The 17,914-nt window shown below is 49.6% G+C and overlaps 1 protein-coding gene across 3 annotated transcripts in view; it reads right to left on the bottom strand.

Annotated features, from left to right (window-relative positions):
• The window catches only part of PRKDC (protein kinase, DNA-activated, catalytic subunit), a 120,126-nt gene that overhangs the window by 76,204 nt on the left and 26,008 nt on the right, over nucleotides 1-17,914 (bottom strand). For all 3 annotated transcript variants that reach the window (XM_031441651.2, XM_031441650.2, XM_031441649.2), the window contains exons 24-31: nucleotides 17,001-17,164; nucleotides 16,234-16,386; nucleotides 12,334-12,441; nucleotides 9,454-9,680; nucleotides 7,233-7,327; nucleotides 5,853-5,952; nucleotides 4,495-4,628; nucleotides 1,659-1,913 (exon numbers count right to left, since the gene is read on the bottom strand). In XM_031441651.2, the coding sequence (XP_031297511.2) occupies nucleotides 1,659-1,913; nucleotides 4,495-4,628; nucleotides 5,853-5,952; nucleotides 7,233-7,327; nucleotides 9,454-9,680; nucleotides 12,334-12,441; nucleotides 16,234-16,386; nucleotides 17,001-17,164 (1,236 nt within the window). The remainder of the gene's footprint in view (nucleotides 1-1,658; nucleotides 1,914-4,494; nucleotides 4,629-5,852; nucleotides 5,953-7,232; nucleotides 7,328-9,453; nucleotides 9,681-12,333; nucleotides 12,442-16,233; nucleotides 16,387-17,000; nucleotides 17,165-17,914) is intronic.

The following is a 17,914-nucleotide window of genomic DNA, read 5'->3' on the forward strand; positions in this document are numbered from 1 at the left end:
ACACGCTCCAACCAGACACAGTAAAAGGGGAAAATGCACATTTTAGAATTTTTCAAATACGGCACTTGTTTGTGTGCGTAGGTTTTTTTAGTACCAAAATCTACATAAAACAAAAAAAAGGATCCTATTCATGTAATTCTACTTTTTATCTGCAATAACGATTTATCAAGGTTTTCCTGCGTCCGCGCAGTGGTGGTAACAAACACAACACGCACCAACAACTAATGCACAGAGAACTCAGCACATCATAACCCGGAGCAAACGCTCAGCCAGCTGGCGAGTGAGAACACAAGCACGGAAGCGCACAGCACCAGGACACAACAGGTGGGGTGCAGAGCAGTCGCCGCACATCAGAGACTTGGCAGGTTCCCAGGAAAGAAACTGTTTCAAAGCTGAAAAGGTTGAATATGAAAATACTACGGTATTTAAGTTCCACCGAATACATGTTTTTCAAGTAACGTTAACATTTTTATAATGAAATGCCGACACCTACAGCAGACCGAAGTTCAACTTTTCCAGTTACTTAAAGCTATAAGAAAAAACCGTTGGTCAACTTTAAAGCTGGGAAGAGGGAAAATTGTTTTTAACGTCTCCCTCCCCTCACAGGGCACGTGAATAAACAGCCTGGAGGCCACCCAAGTGTGGTACAGGCACAGAGCCTGGCAGTCTGTGTACTGACAGATAAAGGCGTGTGTGCCAACACAGGGCGTCCAGTGTAATTGCTTTCTTTCTAAAAAGCAAATTACATTAAAGCGTGTGTGTAATGATTGAATTAACTAAAAATCTTAAAATTCATCACACACACGTATACAAATCAAAAAAAATCTTAAATACGCGTACAGGAAAAGTACACACAACACTGTTGTTAAGGTGTTTCTCATCAGGGAGTGTGACTGAGGAGAAGGTCTGCGTATTTCCTACACTTTTTCCTTAAGTTTTCAAAATGAGGACACGTGAGACCTCCTCAAACTGTGAATTTAAGACATTATTTGCAACTGAACAGCTAGTACTGTTGATTTTAAAGCTTCACAGTCTGGCCTACCCTTCTGAGAACCTCACACTTAATGGCCCAGGTCGTGCTCATACTGGAGTCAGGCTTTCCCAGGATGGGCAGCAGAAATCCGGTTTCCTGCCCCAAGCAGTGCCCGCCTCGTCCACCTGGAGCTGGAAGCCAGCGGGCTCTGTCCCGAACCCCCAGCCCCGCCCCCAATCCCCCGGCGGAACTTTAACCAACATTCGCCTCCTTCTGAGGGGCGAGTCTCAGTTCAGCCCCAAGAGAGGGGTCCAGGGAGACCCCAGGAGACGCAGACAGGCTGCCCCGGCCTCTGTCCCGGGGATGCTCCTGCAAGGGGCCCAGTTCCTCCCGCCACACAGTCACCCTGCAAGCGACGCCGCTGGGACAGGCAGAGCACGGGGCCGAGTCAGAAGGACTCCATGTGCCCCAGGCTCAAAACTGCAGAGGCCCCTGGACCCATGACCAGGGAGGAAAGTAGCAGTGACTCTGGACAGGTGCCCGGAGCCTGAGCTCTGGCAGGCGGTCCTGGGGCGGTGCTGCGGTCCTGGCCGGCGGCCAGCTGTCTCATCAAGGCCCCTCTGACCCCTTCCCCAGGATGACTCCCGGCTGGACTGGACGGTGAGGACAGGGAGGCTGCACCCACCCAGGACCTGGGCTGCCCCAAGCGTCTTCTCGCCCAGGAAGGTGTTGTAGCACTCGAGCGCCGCCAGCAGCATGTCCATCCACTGCAGGGCAGCCCGCAGGCTGAACGGGCCCTGCAGGGGGAGGAGGGTGGGCTGGGCCAGGATGCCCGATGGCTGGTCAGGAGCTCCTCCGCCCCCCTCGAACGTGCTGACGACCCAGGAAATGCCTTCTCTCTCGATAACGTCTCTCAGCCACCAGGAAGGGGATCTGTTGCCTGAAAAAAGAAACAAGATGAAAGCACGTATATAAGTAACTTTCATGTAACTAAAATCATGTAATCACTATACTTAAAAACAACATCTCCCAATAACAAAAAAAACAAGAGTTAAAAGTCTGGTACGTTAAAAATGTCATCAGACCAGAACAAGACGAGCATTATCTTCACACTTCAAACGTAGTTTCCAGAAAAATCCCGCACAAACACCTGACCAGTGCAGTAAAATTCCAAAATGATCCGGGACAACCTTGCTTCTAACCACAGCCCTCACCACTTGCCCACTAGTAACTGCCAAGAAGGTATTTCCACCAACAGCCATTCTCTTTAGCTTCTGTAAACATCATTAAAACAGCAGGAAAGCACTTGAACATCTATGAAACTCATGCTCTCTGCCTGTCTTTTCTTCAAATATTTCTCTCTTAAGGACTAATTTAAGGGACAAACACAAAGAGCAGGGACACACTAGGTCCCCACCCGGCCTGTGCTCACGGCCATGGGGGCCAAGCTCCCCAGCCTCGGCTTCCTATCCACACTGAGACCCACGACAGTACCAGCAGGCCAGCTCCAAGATTAAGTGAACTGAAGTGACTAACATTTGCAAAAGTGACCAGAAAGGCACCCATGACACAGTAAGTGCAGTGTTTATTAAATAAAGTCAAATGATCTGCTTTTTAAAAGATGTTTTTCTTCTAGGTATTAGTCATTTTCCAAATTAAAGAAAAAAACAGAAGTGTATTCTGCATGCACTGAAACCAGTGGCTCTGAAAAGGTCAAACCACTCTGACTCTAATGAAGTTGGCGAAAAATCCGCAACAGTCACGTACTTCTGATGCAAAAGAAGAAACAGGTATTTTTTGACAATAAAAAACCTATCACAAGCTACATCAGTAAAAGACTAGTACCACATTTCAGGTTTGTTTCAGGAATGTTAAACCTTCCATTATTCTTGCTAAGACTAGACAAAGAAAATCAAACCACAACAATGAGCGAAGAGGAGTAAGGAATGTAAACTCCATGGCGAGGGAGAGCTCAGAGGGCAGCAGCAGACGTCGAGGAGAAGGACACAGCACGGCGGTCGCTCCTCCCACCGCTCTCCGGCTCACGGCCCACACCCTACTCAGGTATCAGCATCCAAAGGCCCTGACACGCGGCAGGGCACAACCCACACCTGACATTGCATCCCACAGGCCTGGGTGTCCAGGCACCCGGCACCCCACACTCCCACAGGACAGAGGACCGCTCGTCTAAAGAAACACCCAAGACCGTCCCTCAGAACTCGCTGGGGGAGGACCCAGCAGAGGGTGGGAGCCGGGGAGGTCAGGAAGGAGTCACACGGGGGCAGGGAAGGCTCCCAGCACGCGCGTCCTGTTTCACGAGGACACCGGGGAGGTGGCGCTCCAGTCCTCTCACTGAAACACTCGCAGCCCTGCAGGCAACGAGAAGGGCAGGGGAGCCACCTGGAAACCTCGGCGCTGGCCAACAGGCGGCCCTACTTACCTAACGCCTGGGCCTCGGTTTCCTTACAAATAAAAAAAGAGGCCCCACCCTGCACCCCACCCACTCTCAACTGATTTCATCGTGAGAACGACAACACGTAAAACAAACTTCATTAACTAAAAGCAGTAAGCAAGTACAAAGCACTAACAATGGTTTTAAACTCTCTACATCAAACCCACAGATACACACTTCTCTGTACGTGTGAGATTACAGTGACAGCAGACACATACACACTGTGATCTGAGTAGTGAAACACCGTGCAGATGACACAACCGCCACACACAGCACGCAACACTGAGCAGCACGACGGCCACAGCCACGTCCGCAACGACCAGAGGGGAGCCGCGGGGGGTGCTCAGGGCCATCCTCTGAACACCACTGGCTCCCCGGGACGCACACACAGCACGTCCTGCTTCTGGACAGGGGCCTGGTGCACGTGAAGGGGCCACGGCCTGGGTCTGCGCTGGGCCAAGCTTCCCCACGCCTGAGGTCCTACCAACCCTGGGTTCGCTGATACTTCAGAAAACAGAACAGTCCGTTCACTCCTGAGAAACTCAGAAGTCGCTTCCGGCCTGTAGGCACAGGTCAGTGGTTTGTGCCAGAGCTACTGAAAAGCACTGCTTCCCTTTGACCCCAGTGACCTGGGGTCATTCAGACCCAGGAGCCTATTGAAAGCCTGTTATTACACATTGAAAGAAAACAGTAAGTTCTTCATTAACTATTAACAGGACGTCTACATCTCAACTGAATACCACGGTTTCTTTCAAACGGAGGAGAAAAGCGAAATACAGTGGAAAAAAAAAAACCACTGAGGAATTTTAAATTTACTTTCTCTGTATCTTCTAACAGCAAAACAGCATTTTTTTCTTTCCCTCTATGAGAAATCCTTGAGAAACGTACACTCATAATTTAGCACCTGTCATATAAATGATCTGTAATGATTATTGAACACACTTTTTTGTATTTGTTAGAAACATACTGTTACCTAAATAAAGAAAAGATCATGTTTTAAATACGTGCATCTCTACACGACTGGCAAAAAAGCAAAGCCCACCATTACAGGACATCAAGATCACGGTACCTGGCAATAAAGGAACAAGTTTATAGAAGAGTTCTATGGACTTGTGCCGACACTCTGTCTGGGGCCTCCCACAGCTGGCGAAAAGCCACTGGACCACGTCGGATAAGCACAAGGATGCTGCGGGTGGAAACCCACTGTGTGGAGAGAGCACACTGCATTTAACACACGCCCCGACAGGCAGCGTTCTGCTGACCCAAGAGTCTGAGCACCACAAACTTGACTCTGCCACCCTGAAACATGGAGAAACCTTTTCAATAAAAGGCATTCAATTCATTTTTAACATATTATCATTACAATACAATCCAAATGTAAAAAGGCATCCTTTTTTTTCAACTGATGGAAAAATTAAAAAGCATTTCTTAAAAGAACAGCACCCAGTACTTTCACATTTCCTCTTCCATGCACCTGAAAACAAAAGGGGGTTAAGATTTAAAGCAGCGCTTCTGAAGCTGTGGTCCCTGGCAGCAGTATCAGACGCAGGCCCCGCAGAAAGGCAGGTGCTCACCCCCACCCCACACCTCCTGGAGCTGACTGAGGGCAGGGCCCAGCCAGCTGTGCGGCTCTCCCTTTTTCTACTGTTTCTTGGGGGGCTGGTAATTAGGTTTATTTACTTATTTTAACAGAGGTGCTGGGGACTGAGGCCAGGACCTCATGCACGCTACTGAGCTGCACTCTTCCCCCGAGCAACCTGTTTTAATGAGACCTCAAGGTAATTCTGATGCCGAAATTTGAGCACAAATGACGTGAAGAGACCCACAAGTCAACGGCAGAATCTGGAGGACTCAGCTGTAAAACCAGAGGGGATGTTAACGCCCAGTCACCAGTCTCCAGCGCCCCTGCAGAGTGACCGTGGCCAGCAGACACCAGGGCCCCCCAGAGCCCCACGGAGATCGCAGAGGGGCCCGGCGCTCCCCACTGTCTGAGAACAAGGCCCTGCCGGGACAGAAAGGCAGTGAAGACTGGGAATCGCCGGTCACTAACCCAGTCTTGGTTTTGGGTGGCTTCACTTCATAATCCCGTAATTCCACGTGTGTCAAAACCCTACTATTTCATCATTTCAGTTCTTATAGTTCATCAGACTTACTCCGTGACAGTCCATGCATATTTCAGTCAAGCAACTCCACATAGAATTCATATTCAAAATTAGTGCAATAAAATAAACGTTTCAAAACTAATTTTCGTATTGTAGCCACCATTCCAACCAAGATTACACCTTACAGCACTTCCAAACGTCAAGCTTTTTAACAACTTTGGAAAACTGACTCTTCATACTTCCAAAAATTCCTCCCAGATTCTCCTTCAATAACTGATAACAGTTTTATGTCGGGGAAAAGAAACAGAAAAGGAACATCACGTACCGTGGCAGGCGCCGTCTTCTGGCTTGGTTCAGAGAAGTGTGCTTCTTCTGGATGATGCGGCCCAGGTGGTCGACGGCGTCACAGCACTGCTGCGCGGTGCCTGCGCACAACGAGAAGGTGAGCTTCCGGGGAGGGCCAGCGGGTGCACTGACAAAGAGGGTCTATGGGTTTACAGGCCTACTCTTTTAATTAAAGAGATGATTTATTCAAAACAGTCCATACGCTTCCATCCCTCAAAATATGAAATTTAAATAAATGAATTACACTGCATGTCCAAAAACGAAACCCGTACTGAAGACGCACAGAGCGGTACCCGCAGCCCCCACGCGCGGCTCTGCGACCGAGAGGCTTTGCAGGTGTTACGAGACCCACAAAGCAGGCCAGAGCCTGTGTACTTCCATCCATCATATAAGGGGTGCAAGTCCCTCAAGCCCCGCTTCCTCTCACGTAGGTTAAACTATATTACAGCTCAGTGACACGGCTCCTGTAGAGGAGAACGGAAATAAGCAGCAACGCCACCCACAGAGGCCTGGGGCCGCTGAGGGGAGGGGCCTCACACGGCTCATTCTGACCTCTACTACCCAGGGAAAGGGTTCTTTCTATGCTTTTAAAATACGGCAGTGATTTTTAAGAGTAAAGCTTCACTTTCTGAGAAAATTCACATACACATGGTGTCGAGATAAAGTAACTCTTGAGCCACTGACGTCAGGACTGAGTCTTATGCATCTCTGCTCACAGCAGGGCTGCCAGCAGGAAGCACAAGAGAGCTTATTAATCTGTCTGTCTCAGCTGGTGAGAGGGGGCTTCGTGGCCGCTGCTGTGAGGTGTGGACCCGGCCCGACCTACCCGCAGACCACGTGGGGACCACCACCGGCCCTGAGACCCAGAGGTACCCGTAAAGACTGTAACTTATCACTCCTCAGCCATGTTAGCCTACTCCTGACTTGGTATTTTAAAATCACGTCTTACATAAGGTCAAAACAGCACAACCTTGCGACGAAACTACTACTTTCTTCGCTGAGGTCAGGAGCGGGCAGGAAGCCCTGACCGCATCTTCGAGGTCACGACCTTCCTCACCTTGTGCAGTCCGCATTTTCAGTCGTGTCACCACAGCCACGGGCCAGCTTCACCGGAGCGTCAGAGAAAACCGCCCCGTGCCCTCGGTGGGGCCCCCCGCCAGGGGCTGAGCTGAGGGACCGCCGGGGCACGTGACGCCTGGGGGAGGAGGCCCAGAGGCCCCACACAAACCGGGTCTGGGAGGGAGGGCGCGTCTCCCTCGCGTTCATCGCCCTGGCCGGGGCACAGCACCCCGGGGCCCCGGGAGGAGCTCTCACCCGCCCTTAAGGCAGGCGGGCGGCACACGGCGCGGGCGAGACTTACCCAAGGACTTCTCGTCCGCGTGGGCCAGGGCCAGGCTCTCCATGAATGTGACCAAGGCCTCAAACACAAACTGTTCCACCAGAGCCTCTTCCTCCCTGCAACACAAGGGACGCCGCCTCAGCTGAGAGCGCAGCAAACACGCCTGACGAGGAAGAAGGCCGTGTTGCCAACAAGCGCGCCTCCACTAACCTGTCCTGAAGAGCGGCTCACGTGTTTTCAGACCCCAAACAACCTAAGACGCTTCTCAAAGAAGCAGCTTTGTCCAGAGCAGACCCAGGAGCCCTGGCTTTTTCCCATATAAGCACTTACCTCACCTGCAGTTCCACTCACAGGACGTAACCTTAAAACCGCTGTTCTGACCACACTCCACGCACCTCATTAAAATTGCATGCAGCTGAAAGGAAACCTGGTACCTCATCCACATTCATGTAAAACACAGTAGTTTTGACAGCTCTCCACGTCTCCACAGGCAGTCAGCACCAACAGCAGCACTGGGCCTCTCACAGCCAGACCCGCCGCACGTGGACAGTGACGTCTGCGGCCCGTCCAGCGCAGACGGCTTCTCACGGGGAGGGGGTGCTGCGCCTGCACACGCTGGGCAGAGCAGCACCCCCCCTTCCTGAGGCTCCCTCCTGCGCAGGCCCAGCCCAGCATGCCGACCGTGCTCTGACTCGGACAGCCGCGGGCAGAAATTAAAGGGCAGTGCACGTCCCTGGACAGCATTTTTCCTCACGTCAGCTGCAGGTCTCCCTCACACATCCCTGGAGGGCTCTGCTTCCCAGGACTAACAAGGGACCTGGTCCACCCAGCTCCTCAGGACGGGCTCCCGTTACTCCCAGGGAAGTGGATGCCAGTCCCTGCTCAGCGGGGTGTCCCAGGATCCTGTCCCGGACAGTGAAGACCCCGACCCACCTCACCCACCGTGCCCACGACCGGCAGCTGCTCTCCAGGACCAGGAGCACAGTGCTCGGGGTGCACACAGGCAACCCAGCCGAAAGGCAAAATGGGAACAAGTGACCTCCAGTAGGAGAACGGTGAGCTCAGGGCAGGGGCGGGTCCAAAATACTGATAATATTCTGTTTCTAAACCTGGGTGCTAAGTGTGCAGGAACTTCTTTCATTTTCATGAGTCTGTAAACTCTACACAGGTTAGGGCTTTCAGTGGAGGTGGAACTGACATACACCACTGCATCAGCTTCAGGTGCGCAACACAGTCCAACATCCACATGTTACAGAACCGTCACCACAGGTGCTCTGGGCAGCGTGAGCCACCACGCACGGTCACACTCGGTCACCGCTGTCCCAGCTGCCACTTCCAGAACCAAGCTATTCTGACTAAACGAGGTCAGGTTCCTCACGACAGGACTCCTCCGCAGTCAGGTACCCCTGCTCAAAAGCCCCGATTTCAGCTGTAAGTTTCACCTTCATCTGTGTGACTGATGAAATACTCCCTACCCCTTTGTCAAATGCCACCTTCAGGAAGGGCGACATCTGGTCTCCCTGCAGCATGCGGCCCCGCAACACTCAGTGAACAGATGCTCCACGAGCTGAGGTCAGGGACCGTCTTTCCCTGGAAGTGAAGCAACCCCTGCACTGGCGTCCTGGCCCCCAGACCCACTCTGCATGCAGCTGCTGGCAGGTGAACTTAAGGAGCAGTAAGTGTGCCCCTCCCTGCTCCCACCACTGCACAGACTGGGCTCTGGAAGTCCCCTTCACCATGAACTCTGCAGACAGAGGCTCCCGGCCAGTCTCCTCTCGCTCCCACCCAAACCTCACACCCCACAGCCAGGAGCGCACCGCCTTCATTCCTTCCACGTCGTCCTGTCTCTCTCTGCCCTGTCCCCTCCTGAAACGCTCGGGCTGCCTCCCTCGTCCTTTAAGTCCCACCCCAAGTGTAAACAGTACAGGGAGCCCCCCTAAACAACGTGAACTGTGTCAGGAGACCCTGCACTACACCTCCTGCTGTGCTTTCCAGAGTGCGTAGATCCATGTTTGAATGCAGTTCTCAGGACTTCCTGAGCCTCCTGAATGCAAACTGCATTTTGACTCCTTGTTTAATCTCCAGAAAACAGCACAGCACCGAGAACGTCACCACTTAGTAAATGCTTGATACATGAGTACGTGGAATCGTAAACACTGAGCCACTTCACAGAGTCACCACCAAGAACATAAAGACCTTTACACACACACACACCCCCCCCGCCCCCTGGAGGATCACCCACCGGAACTCCCTGTAGATGCTGTTAAAGGCAAGAGCCGCCCCCAGCCTCCTGAAGGCACTGGGGTGAAGTGCAAAGCTGTACAGTCGCTTGAAAAGTGACTTGGTATTTACTGGGCTGCTCTCCTGCTGCTGTGGTGTTGTCTGCTTAATGGACCATCTGAGGAATTCGTGGACACATCGGCCACAGAAATCTCTTAGAGTGCTGTCAACCGGGTCCACAATTCCATCCTGAAACAAAGCACAAAATGACAACTGAGTGAATATCCCGGTCTGCCTCTGAGCACAAGTGGCACATGTCACGAACACTGCTTCAGAGCCGCTCAGGAAAAGCAGGCGCCAGTCAAAGCAACCTGACTGTCTAGAACCTGGCCTAATAGCCAGCTCCTTCCGACACAGTGGAGACGCTTCCTTTTAAACACATTAAGAAACTGAAAAATCCGTGAAAAAAGGAAGAATACTTTAATTACAAACCACAAAGCAGCCTTTCCCTGAGAAACACAGCTGACTGCACCCTGAGAACGCAGGCTGCTGCCACCTCGTAGCAGCCTTCTCACTGAGGGTAGAGGCTCACGTCCTTGCTGGCCCGGGGAAGCTGTGACGCCAGAGACAAGCCACGCAGAGACGTGGTGGACTCTCACAGAGCTGCTCCACGGGGGCCCATCCCTCAACACCTGGAAAAAAGGCTAAGGAAATGTGGATGTTTCTGTTTCCCTCTGAGATGCACGAAGGAGAAGTTTAACCGGACAAGTACGGAGACACTGAAACGGGGGTTCTGACACCCCCAAACCTCTGCAGACAGTGCTCACCGGGACTCAGGAAGGGGGAAGAACCCCGGAACCGGGGGGCGGTGCTGGGGGCCCCTCGGAGCAGTGGCACAGATGTGGGAATCCGGCCCGCGGGGACTGCGGCCATGCCGAGGGTCACACCAGCCCTCGCTTCCCCTCCACCTTTTCTTTCTGCACCTGTCCCGTTTTACACCATCTTTCACCCGACTCCCTGTGAAGTCCTGACTTAAGCTGCCTTCAAGGATCAAAAGCGGAATGGAAACATTAGACGAAATCCATCTGAATGAAATAAGCTGCAAGTTAAATTTAATTAAACGTATCTGTCCCAGGCAGGAGTCACTGGCAGACACTGCAGGGGATTAAACCGCAGGTGCAGTCATGTCACCATCCTGATTTAAAATGTTCAGCAGCGACCACAGCCCAGAGGTGGCATCCAGCAAGGGGTCTCCGAGAGCAGTAGGACTGCTCACAGCCACACACCACTGGGATGCCCAGGACCCACCCGGCAAGCCAGACAGGTGGACGGCAGTGCTACATGCAGCGTCCTGATGCCCAGACTGACACATCTCACCCTAGACTGAACAGAAGGTGAGACACTGATTCCAGTGGGAGCCAGCCTGCAAAAACGTGGAATTAAAGGACGTTTGTTTGGACAAACGTGCTATATTTTCCGCTGGGGGTTTTGATTCTGCAGTCGATGCACAACAAACAAAATTACAGGTTGAAGTAACAGCTAAAATCAATTAAGAGGACATTTAAAGAAATCAATGGCAAAGTTATTCCCACAGGTTCAGAAAACTAAAATGTGTGAAAAAATAGGAAGGCCCTGGCTGACCCCACTGCTCCTGCCCTCAGTGTACCTCTGACCAGTCCTAACAGTTCTAAGTCTGCAATCTCAGGATCGTTCTATGCAAACAGAGAGCTGCTATTTCTAGGGGCTGTTAGTTAACTGAATCAGAATGCAGGAGAAAACTGCATGAGCTCAAAAAATTCCCTTTAATCTGAACTATTACACTACAGATAGTAAAAAAAAAAAAAAAAAAAGAGGATACCGCAACTCATAGAAGTCTAAGAACATTCTCATTCCCCTTTCACCCTCCACACCCGCACACACACACTGCCTTAATGCAAGTGAAGCCTGTCAAATCTACAGCCATCTCCCCAAAAAGGAGAGCAAAACAAAAAAAGTGAATTTTTGCTTGCAGATATTTAAAAGCATCACTTAAGTAATGAAATTTGGCATTTTGTTCATTAAAACGCAGTCCCACAAATGCAGTTTGGTGTAGCCACTGTGGAAAACAGTATGGAGATTCTTCAAAAGACTAGGAATAGACTTACCATATGACCCAGAAATCCTGCTCCTGGGCATATGTCCAGAAGGAACCCTGCTTCAAAATAACACCTGCACCCCGGTGTTCATAGTAGCACTATTTACAATAGCCAAGACATGGAAACAGCCTAAATGTCCATCAACAGATGACTGGATAAAGAAGAGGTGGCATATTTATACAATGGAATACTACTCAGCCATAAAAACCGACAACATAACGCCATTTGCAGCAACATGGATGCTCCTGGAGAATGTCATTCTAAGTAAGCCAGAAAGAGAAAGAAAAATACCATATGAGTTTGCTCATATGTGGAATCTAAAAAAAAAAAAAAAAAAAAAGAACATAAATACAAAACAGAAACAGATTCATAGACACAGATAACAAGCTTGTGGTTGCCAAGGGAGTGGGGGGTGGGAAGGGACAGACTGGGATTTCAAAATGTAGAATAGATGAACAAGATTATACTGTACAGCACAGGGAAATACATACAAGGTCTACAAGATCTTGCAGTAGCTCACAGCGAAAAAAATGTGACAATGAATGTATGTATATTCCTGTATAACTGAAAAAGTGTGTTCTACAGTGGAATTTGACACAACACTGTAAAACGACCATAACTCAATAAAAAAATGTTAAAAAAAAAAAAATGGCCCCACAGATTCTCTACAAGGGAGGACGCAGCCCCGCCAAGTGTTCCATCTTGACCCCTGACAGTGAACTTCCGCTCAAGCTGAGTGTGGGTCCAGCAGGACCAACATTACTCACCAGGATCGCTTCCAGCAAGGCAACAGTATCCTGACTCTCAAACTTCTTGTTGTTGGTGAACCAGTGAATCAACTGCATAACCAGAGGTTCAAACAGCTGTCTCGTCACCTGAAGGAACACCACCATCAGAATTTATTTTCTCCACGTTAACTTCGTATCAAACAGAGTTCCACTACACACACGGCAGGAGCAAAATTCAGCGGTAACACCACAGTGGTGTCTCTAGTTAGATTCCGTGATGAACACGTTCCAACTTCTTTCCCTCGCAGGAGTCCAGCAAAGAAAGATATGCATACAAAACCGACGGTTCCTCTAATGAGGAGGATAGCGGGGCAAATGTGCTGGCTGAGACACTCGTCCTGATGAATTCGATCCTGAATGTGCGCAGGAGGCCTCCAGGACCACAGGCATCATCGTTACTCAATTACGCCCCACTCACACCCTGTGGTGACAACCAAAGGCAGGTCACCGTCCACTGCAGACCTCAGAGCTGTCCTGCAGACAGGACACACAGAAGAGGCACCTCTCCTCCCCCTGCCGAAAGGAGGGAGAAAGAGAGCTACTCCTTGGAGATTGGACGGAAGGGACTCTGGGCTCCCACCCCAACCCTCCCAAATGCGCACGGTCCCTCCAGGGCCCAGAGCGCACCAGGGGTCTCTGGCTTTACCACCCACCACGTCTCTCACGCCTGGACAGAAGTCTCGTTATCCTTTTGGACAAGAGGAATTGCCTGGGACAAACGGTTACGCAACTGATCCTCTCCTCCAGGGAGAATAAAGCATTCCCAGCACAGCTGAAGCAGATCCCCCACCTGTATGCCCCACACATCTCTCAGTCTCATGCACACGGGCCTCCAGGATCCCCAGGAAACCCAGGGGCATTCACATCCCCGCTGGCACCGAGCTCACCCACATCGTGACGACACCAGGTCGACAATCACATGCAACGTATTGGAGCTCACACTAAGCAAGAGTCCTCTTGCAGCCGGATACTTCTCTCCAAAAACTGTCTTTCTAAACTTTGAAGCAATTTTTAGACTGAAAGTGAAAGGAAGGGCCTTACCTTTCAGTTTGGAAGTTCAGCCTGGTCTTAAAGCATCACTTTTTTTCCCCAAAGAAATTAAACTTTTTATTCCTAGTACATAAATTATATATATGTACACACACACCCTCCAGAAATTACAGAAGTGGAGAAAACCATCAACATTCCTACATCCAAAGGGAACCACTGGTAACACTCAGAATCACTGTTAACTTTCAGTATATTTCATTCGTGCACATTTAAATACATGCATGCACATGTGTGTACAAATAAACGCACACTTTTGTAACCTCTTAGCTTTGAGTACTTCTCATATAAACACAAAGGCTCTATCAGTATGTTCATCAGCTGCCTGGTACCTCGCGTATGGATACACTATGATCCAGTCGCCAGGATCCTGTCAGAAACGCAGGCACCCCTAGTTTATGAGTGTCTCACACACACCACTCTGAGCTCCCCCTCCCTGGACAAGGGCTGCTGCCCCCAAGCCTCCACGGCCCACAGCACCATCTGCCAGGACGCGCAGGCCTTTCCCCACGTGCCTGGAAACACCAAACACCGCCAATGTTTAATGTGTTTGACAGCAGCTGCAAACGGTATCTATCATCTGAATTTGAACTTCCCTATTTCCTAAAAAGGTTGAATAACTGAAACGTATTTCTTGGCCATGTCTTCCCTGTTCATCAACTACCTGTTTTTGTTCTTTACCCATTTGCCCATTTTAAAAATCTTATCTTCAGTGAAATGTGACAAAAATTTTCCCCACATTATGTGTATGTCAAAATTGTGGGTTTTGTGCCATTCGGTAGTTTTGAACACTTACAAAGTCAAAACTATCAATACACTAACATTTTTCTTCTATATATCTGCCTCCAATATCTTGTTTGAAAATCTCTCTTCCTGCGAAAATTTATGGAAAGTCGCCTATGATGTAATGGCAACCAAATCCACGCAAGCAGCAGAAATCACATTTTGTACATGAAAGAAAGTGCTTCTGAGTGTCATGATCCTGCTTTTTATCTACCAAACAGTACACGCACACTTGTGAAAACGTGTTTTGCAAAGATCTAGGATACGCTCGGCTCTCTCTGCAGAGGGCGAAGCGCCTCTCCCCAGGGGGAAGAGGCTTCACTTTCACCGCCGCGTTTCCACATTAATTAGCACAGCTCATCAGTTAAAAAGACAGTCCCAAGCCGGACGGACACGCCAGAATTCACCACGTTGTAATATCTTTATAGTTGTTTTTCCTACCAAATCTTTCTAATTTGAAATTAATTTTTCCTATGCTAGGCAACTGCACTAATAGTATTTATTAAACGATCCCTTTCTCACTAACTTAAAAAGCCCCTTCGGCGGCCACATGTAGTTTTTATGTACACAGCTGGTCCCCGTTCCAACTGCCAGCCTCTTCCAGCGACACATCTGTGCACCAGTTCAGCCCCATTATGACCAACACGGCTTCGTAACATCTGTCAGGGCAACTCCCTTCAGCTCTCTCCGCTTTCAAAACTGTTCTTGGTTAGGCTCCAGCAACTATTCTTTCAGATTACTCTGTATGTTCAAAATGAAATTAATCCCAGGCTTTTTGCTGGGACAACACCAGATCTACTGAGTTACTTGGGAAAAGCCGACTCCTCAGGTGCACAGCGTATTCATCTCATCCTGGTGAGGCACGCGTGTGCCTGGCACACTGAAGCTCACTTCTCGGCGCTTTATTGCTACACTCTCAATGCTGTTATGAACGGAATACTGTCGACTGTACGTGTTCTCCGGTGGTCGACACTAGCAAGGAGGCGTGTGAGAGCTCTGGCATGCTAGAGCCTGTTTTGTAATTCATCAGCCTTACCCTTTATTAATACTTAGATTTACCAGTTAATACTCTGAGCTTTCCAGATTTTTAAAAAATTATAGTCAAAATACTTTTTCCTTCCTTTCTAACGTCCTGGCCCTCAGGGACCTCAGGGCCTGATGAGAGGCCTGGAGACTGACCAGTGTAGGCAGCTGAGTAAACACGTAGGCGGCCATCCTGAGCATCCACTCCGCACAGGCGCTGCTCCGAGGGGCTGGAGGTGCCTGCGACCAGCCCACCCCATCCCTCCCCAAAGCCCAAGGCAGCTCCAGTGCTGCAGGGCTGGGATGACTGGCTGTGACATTCACGTAACTGTTCTTCTTCATTTTAAAGATAAAACTAAACTATTCCTGGTTTACCAAAACAAACGCCTTTTTGGCTTACACAGAGAGGATCACTGCTTCTGAAATCTGTTTCTGTGACACATTTCCAGTGTCACCCCCAAATACTGTTTAATCACGTTCACCTTAATACACTGCTGGGTTGTATTCACTCCTAGCCACACTGAGGAATTTCCCATTTACATTTTTAAACGAATTTTGTGTTAGATTTCTTTTTCGCATGTGCACCCTGATATCAGGGTTCTGCTAGCTTCATGAAATTAAGTGAGAATTTGACTTTTCCTGGGTCACGGCAGGAATGGAGAATTTAGTCCACAAAGTTTCGAGGAAGAGGCGACTTGCCAACACTCCCCAACTCCGGCCCTGCTCTCCCCTCTCCTTCACTCCTGGGGGACTGTGAGCCCCAACGTGATAGGACCCACAGCAAACTCAGCTTTGGATGCTCAACTCTCAGAAACTTTATCAACAACAGTGATTCTTCCCCCCAAACTCTGTGGCACATATTCAAAAACCGCCAGGCGCTTTGAAGAGTCCCAACCCCAGGTCCTGTCCCTGAGGGGCAGCAGCCAGGCGGCAGGGTTCCCAAGTGCAGCCATGAGGAGCTTGAACCAGACTTTTTTTTTTTCCCTATGTTTTGCAACTGTTTCAAATTCAAAACCATGCACTCACCTGATCGACGTCGCACGCCAGTCGGAGCAGCACAGGAAAGGTGCGCTTGTATAGCTGGTACAGCGGAGGTGGGCCCGGGCCGCCGTCAGGCATCTGCGTGGCTTTTCCCAGCATGAACACGACCGTGCTGTGCAGCAGCTCACAGGCCGCGACCTGAAACAGGCCAGGGGCCCAACAAGCCTGAGTCGTCAACGTTCTCTCCACGCGGCCCCTCACAGAGAAACCCCGCGCAGCCAGTGCAACACGCTGAAGCAGCACTTCTGTGCACTCTGCTCTGTGTCCAGAAGGTGCGAGTGGAGATCTGGGGGATTTACACGCCGGGACCAGGGCAGTCCCGGGTCCCTCCAGCTGCACTGCAGAGCTCCGCTCGCCTGTCAGCGCACTCTCGACCACCACTTCTAGTAACTTTACTTTTAAAGCACAAACTTTGGAAACACACAAACTAAGATACAAACCTGAGACTACCTGTTTCTCATCTCAGGCTGAGGAGATAACAGAGCACAGACTAAAAGTCACCTTTAGACGCCCTTCGCCCTGTGCCCTCTCCTACGAAGGGCTTTGGTACATCAGCGCTCCTCCAGCTTACTCCCTATTGGGACAACCTGCGTTTCACTCCCATTTATCAATGACACAGACTTCTGGTAACAGAATGGTTTCTAATTACTAGACTACACAGAATCCAGAAGTGACGAAGTACGTATCCATGCGTCCTAACAACGCGTCTCACAAGCAGACTCAGACTAGTGAGTGAGGAGGCACAGAAGTACCTTGGTTTGTCTGTCTCCAGCCGAGAGGGCCAGTTCCGTGACTCGAGGCAGGAACAGGTCCAGGTGGACGACAGGCTTCATGTCTGGGAAGGGCACCGCGAAGCTGAGTCTCTTCTCTCGGTCCCACGCCACACACTTCTTCATCACTTCATCGGAGGACGCAGCTGTTCAGAGAGACCAGAAGCGCGTTTTCACTCGGCTGTTAGGGTCACTAGTGAAACCGGCCCTCAGACAGGCACTGACCCGAAGTGGCCACCACACACTACCCCCAAATCTGACTTGAACTAAAATCACTTCTAGACAAGTCTAACAGTCTGGAATGTTTAATTTCTAAGTTCAGTAAAAGCTGCTTATTCTGTGGAAAATGAAAGATGAACAATATTTTAAGTAAACACCTCTTTATAACACTTGTTTTCCTAATAGAGGTTCTAAGTTCCTAAATGCCAAACGTGACCAGTCCACTTTCTATGAAAGTTTAAAAATAAAAGTACAGATAAATTTTTACTAATCAAAAATGGTGATTCTAATCAAAAGCAATCTAAAAATATCCAAGTATTAAGAATACAAGATATAAAAAAGATAACTTTGAATTCCTGACACAACGATTAATTAATATTAGAGTGTCGTTAGATTCTGTTTCAAAAAATGGGAGACTCACAGACACAGAAAATAAACTATGGTTACCAAAGAGGAAAGAGGGGTGAGGGAGGGCTAAATTAGGAGTTTGGGATTAGCAGATACAAACTACTATATATAAAAAAGATAAACAACAGGGACCCACTGTACAGCACAGGGAACTGTATTCAATATCTTATAATAACCTATAATGGACAAGAATGTGAAAAAGAACAGATACACATATGTGTGTATAACTGAATCACTCTGCTATTCACCTGAAACTAACACATTATAGA

Source organism: Camelus dromedarius, chromosome 30, assembly GCF_036321535.1.
Source record: "Camelus dromedarius isolate mCamDro1 chromosome 30, mCamDro1.pat, whole genome shotgun sequence".
NCBI lineage: Eukaryota > Metazoa > Chordata > Mammalia > Artiodactyla > Camelidae > Camelus > Camelus dromedarius.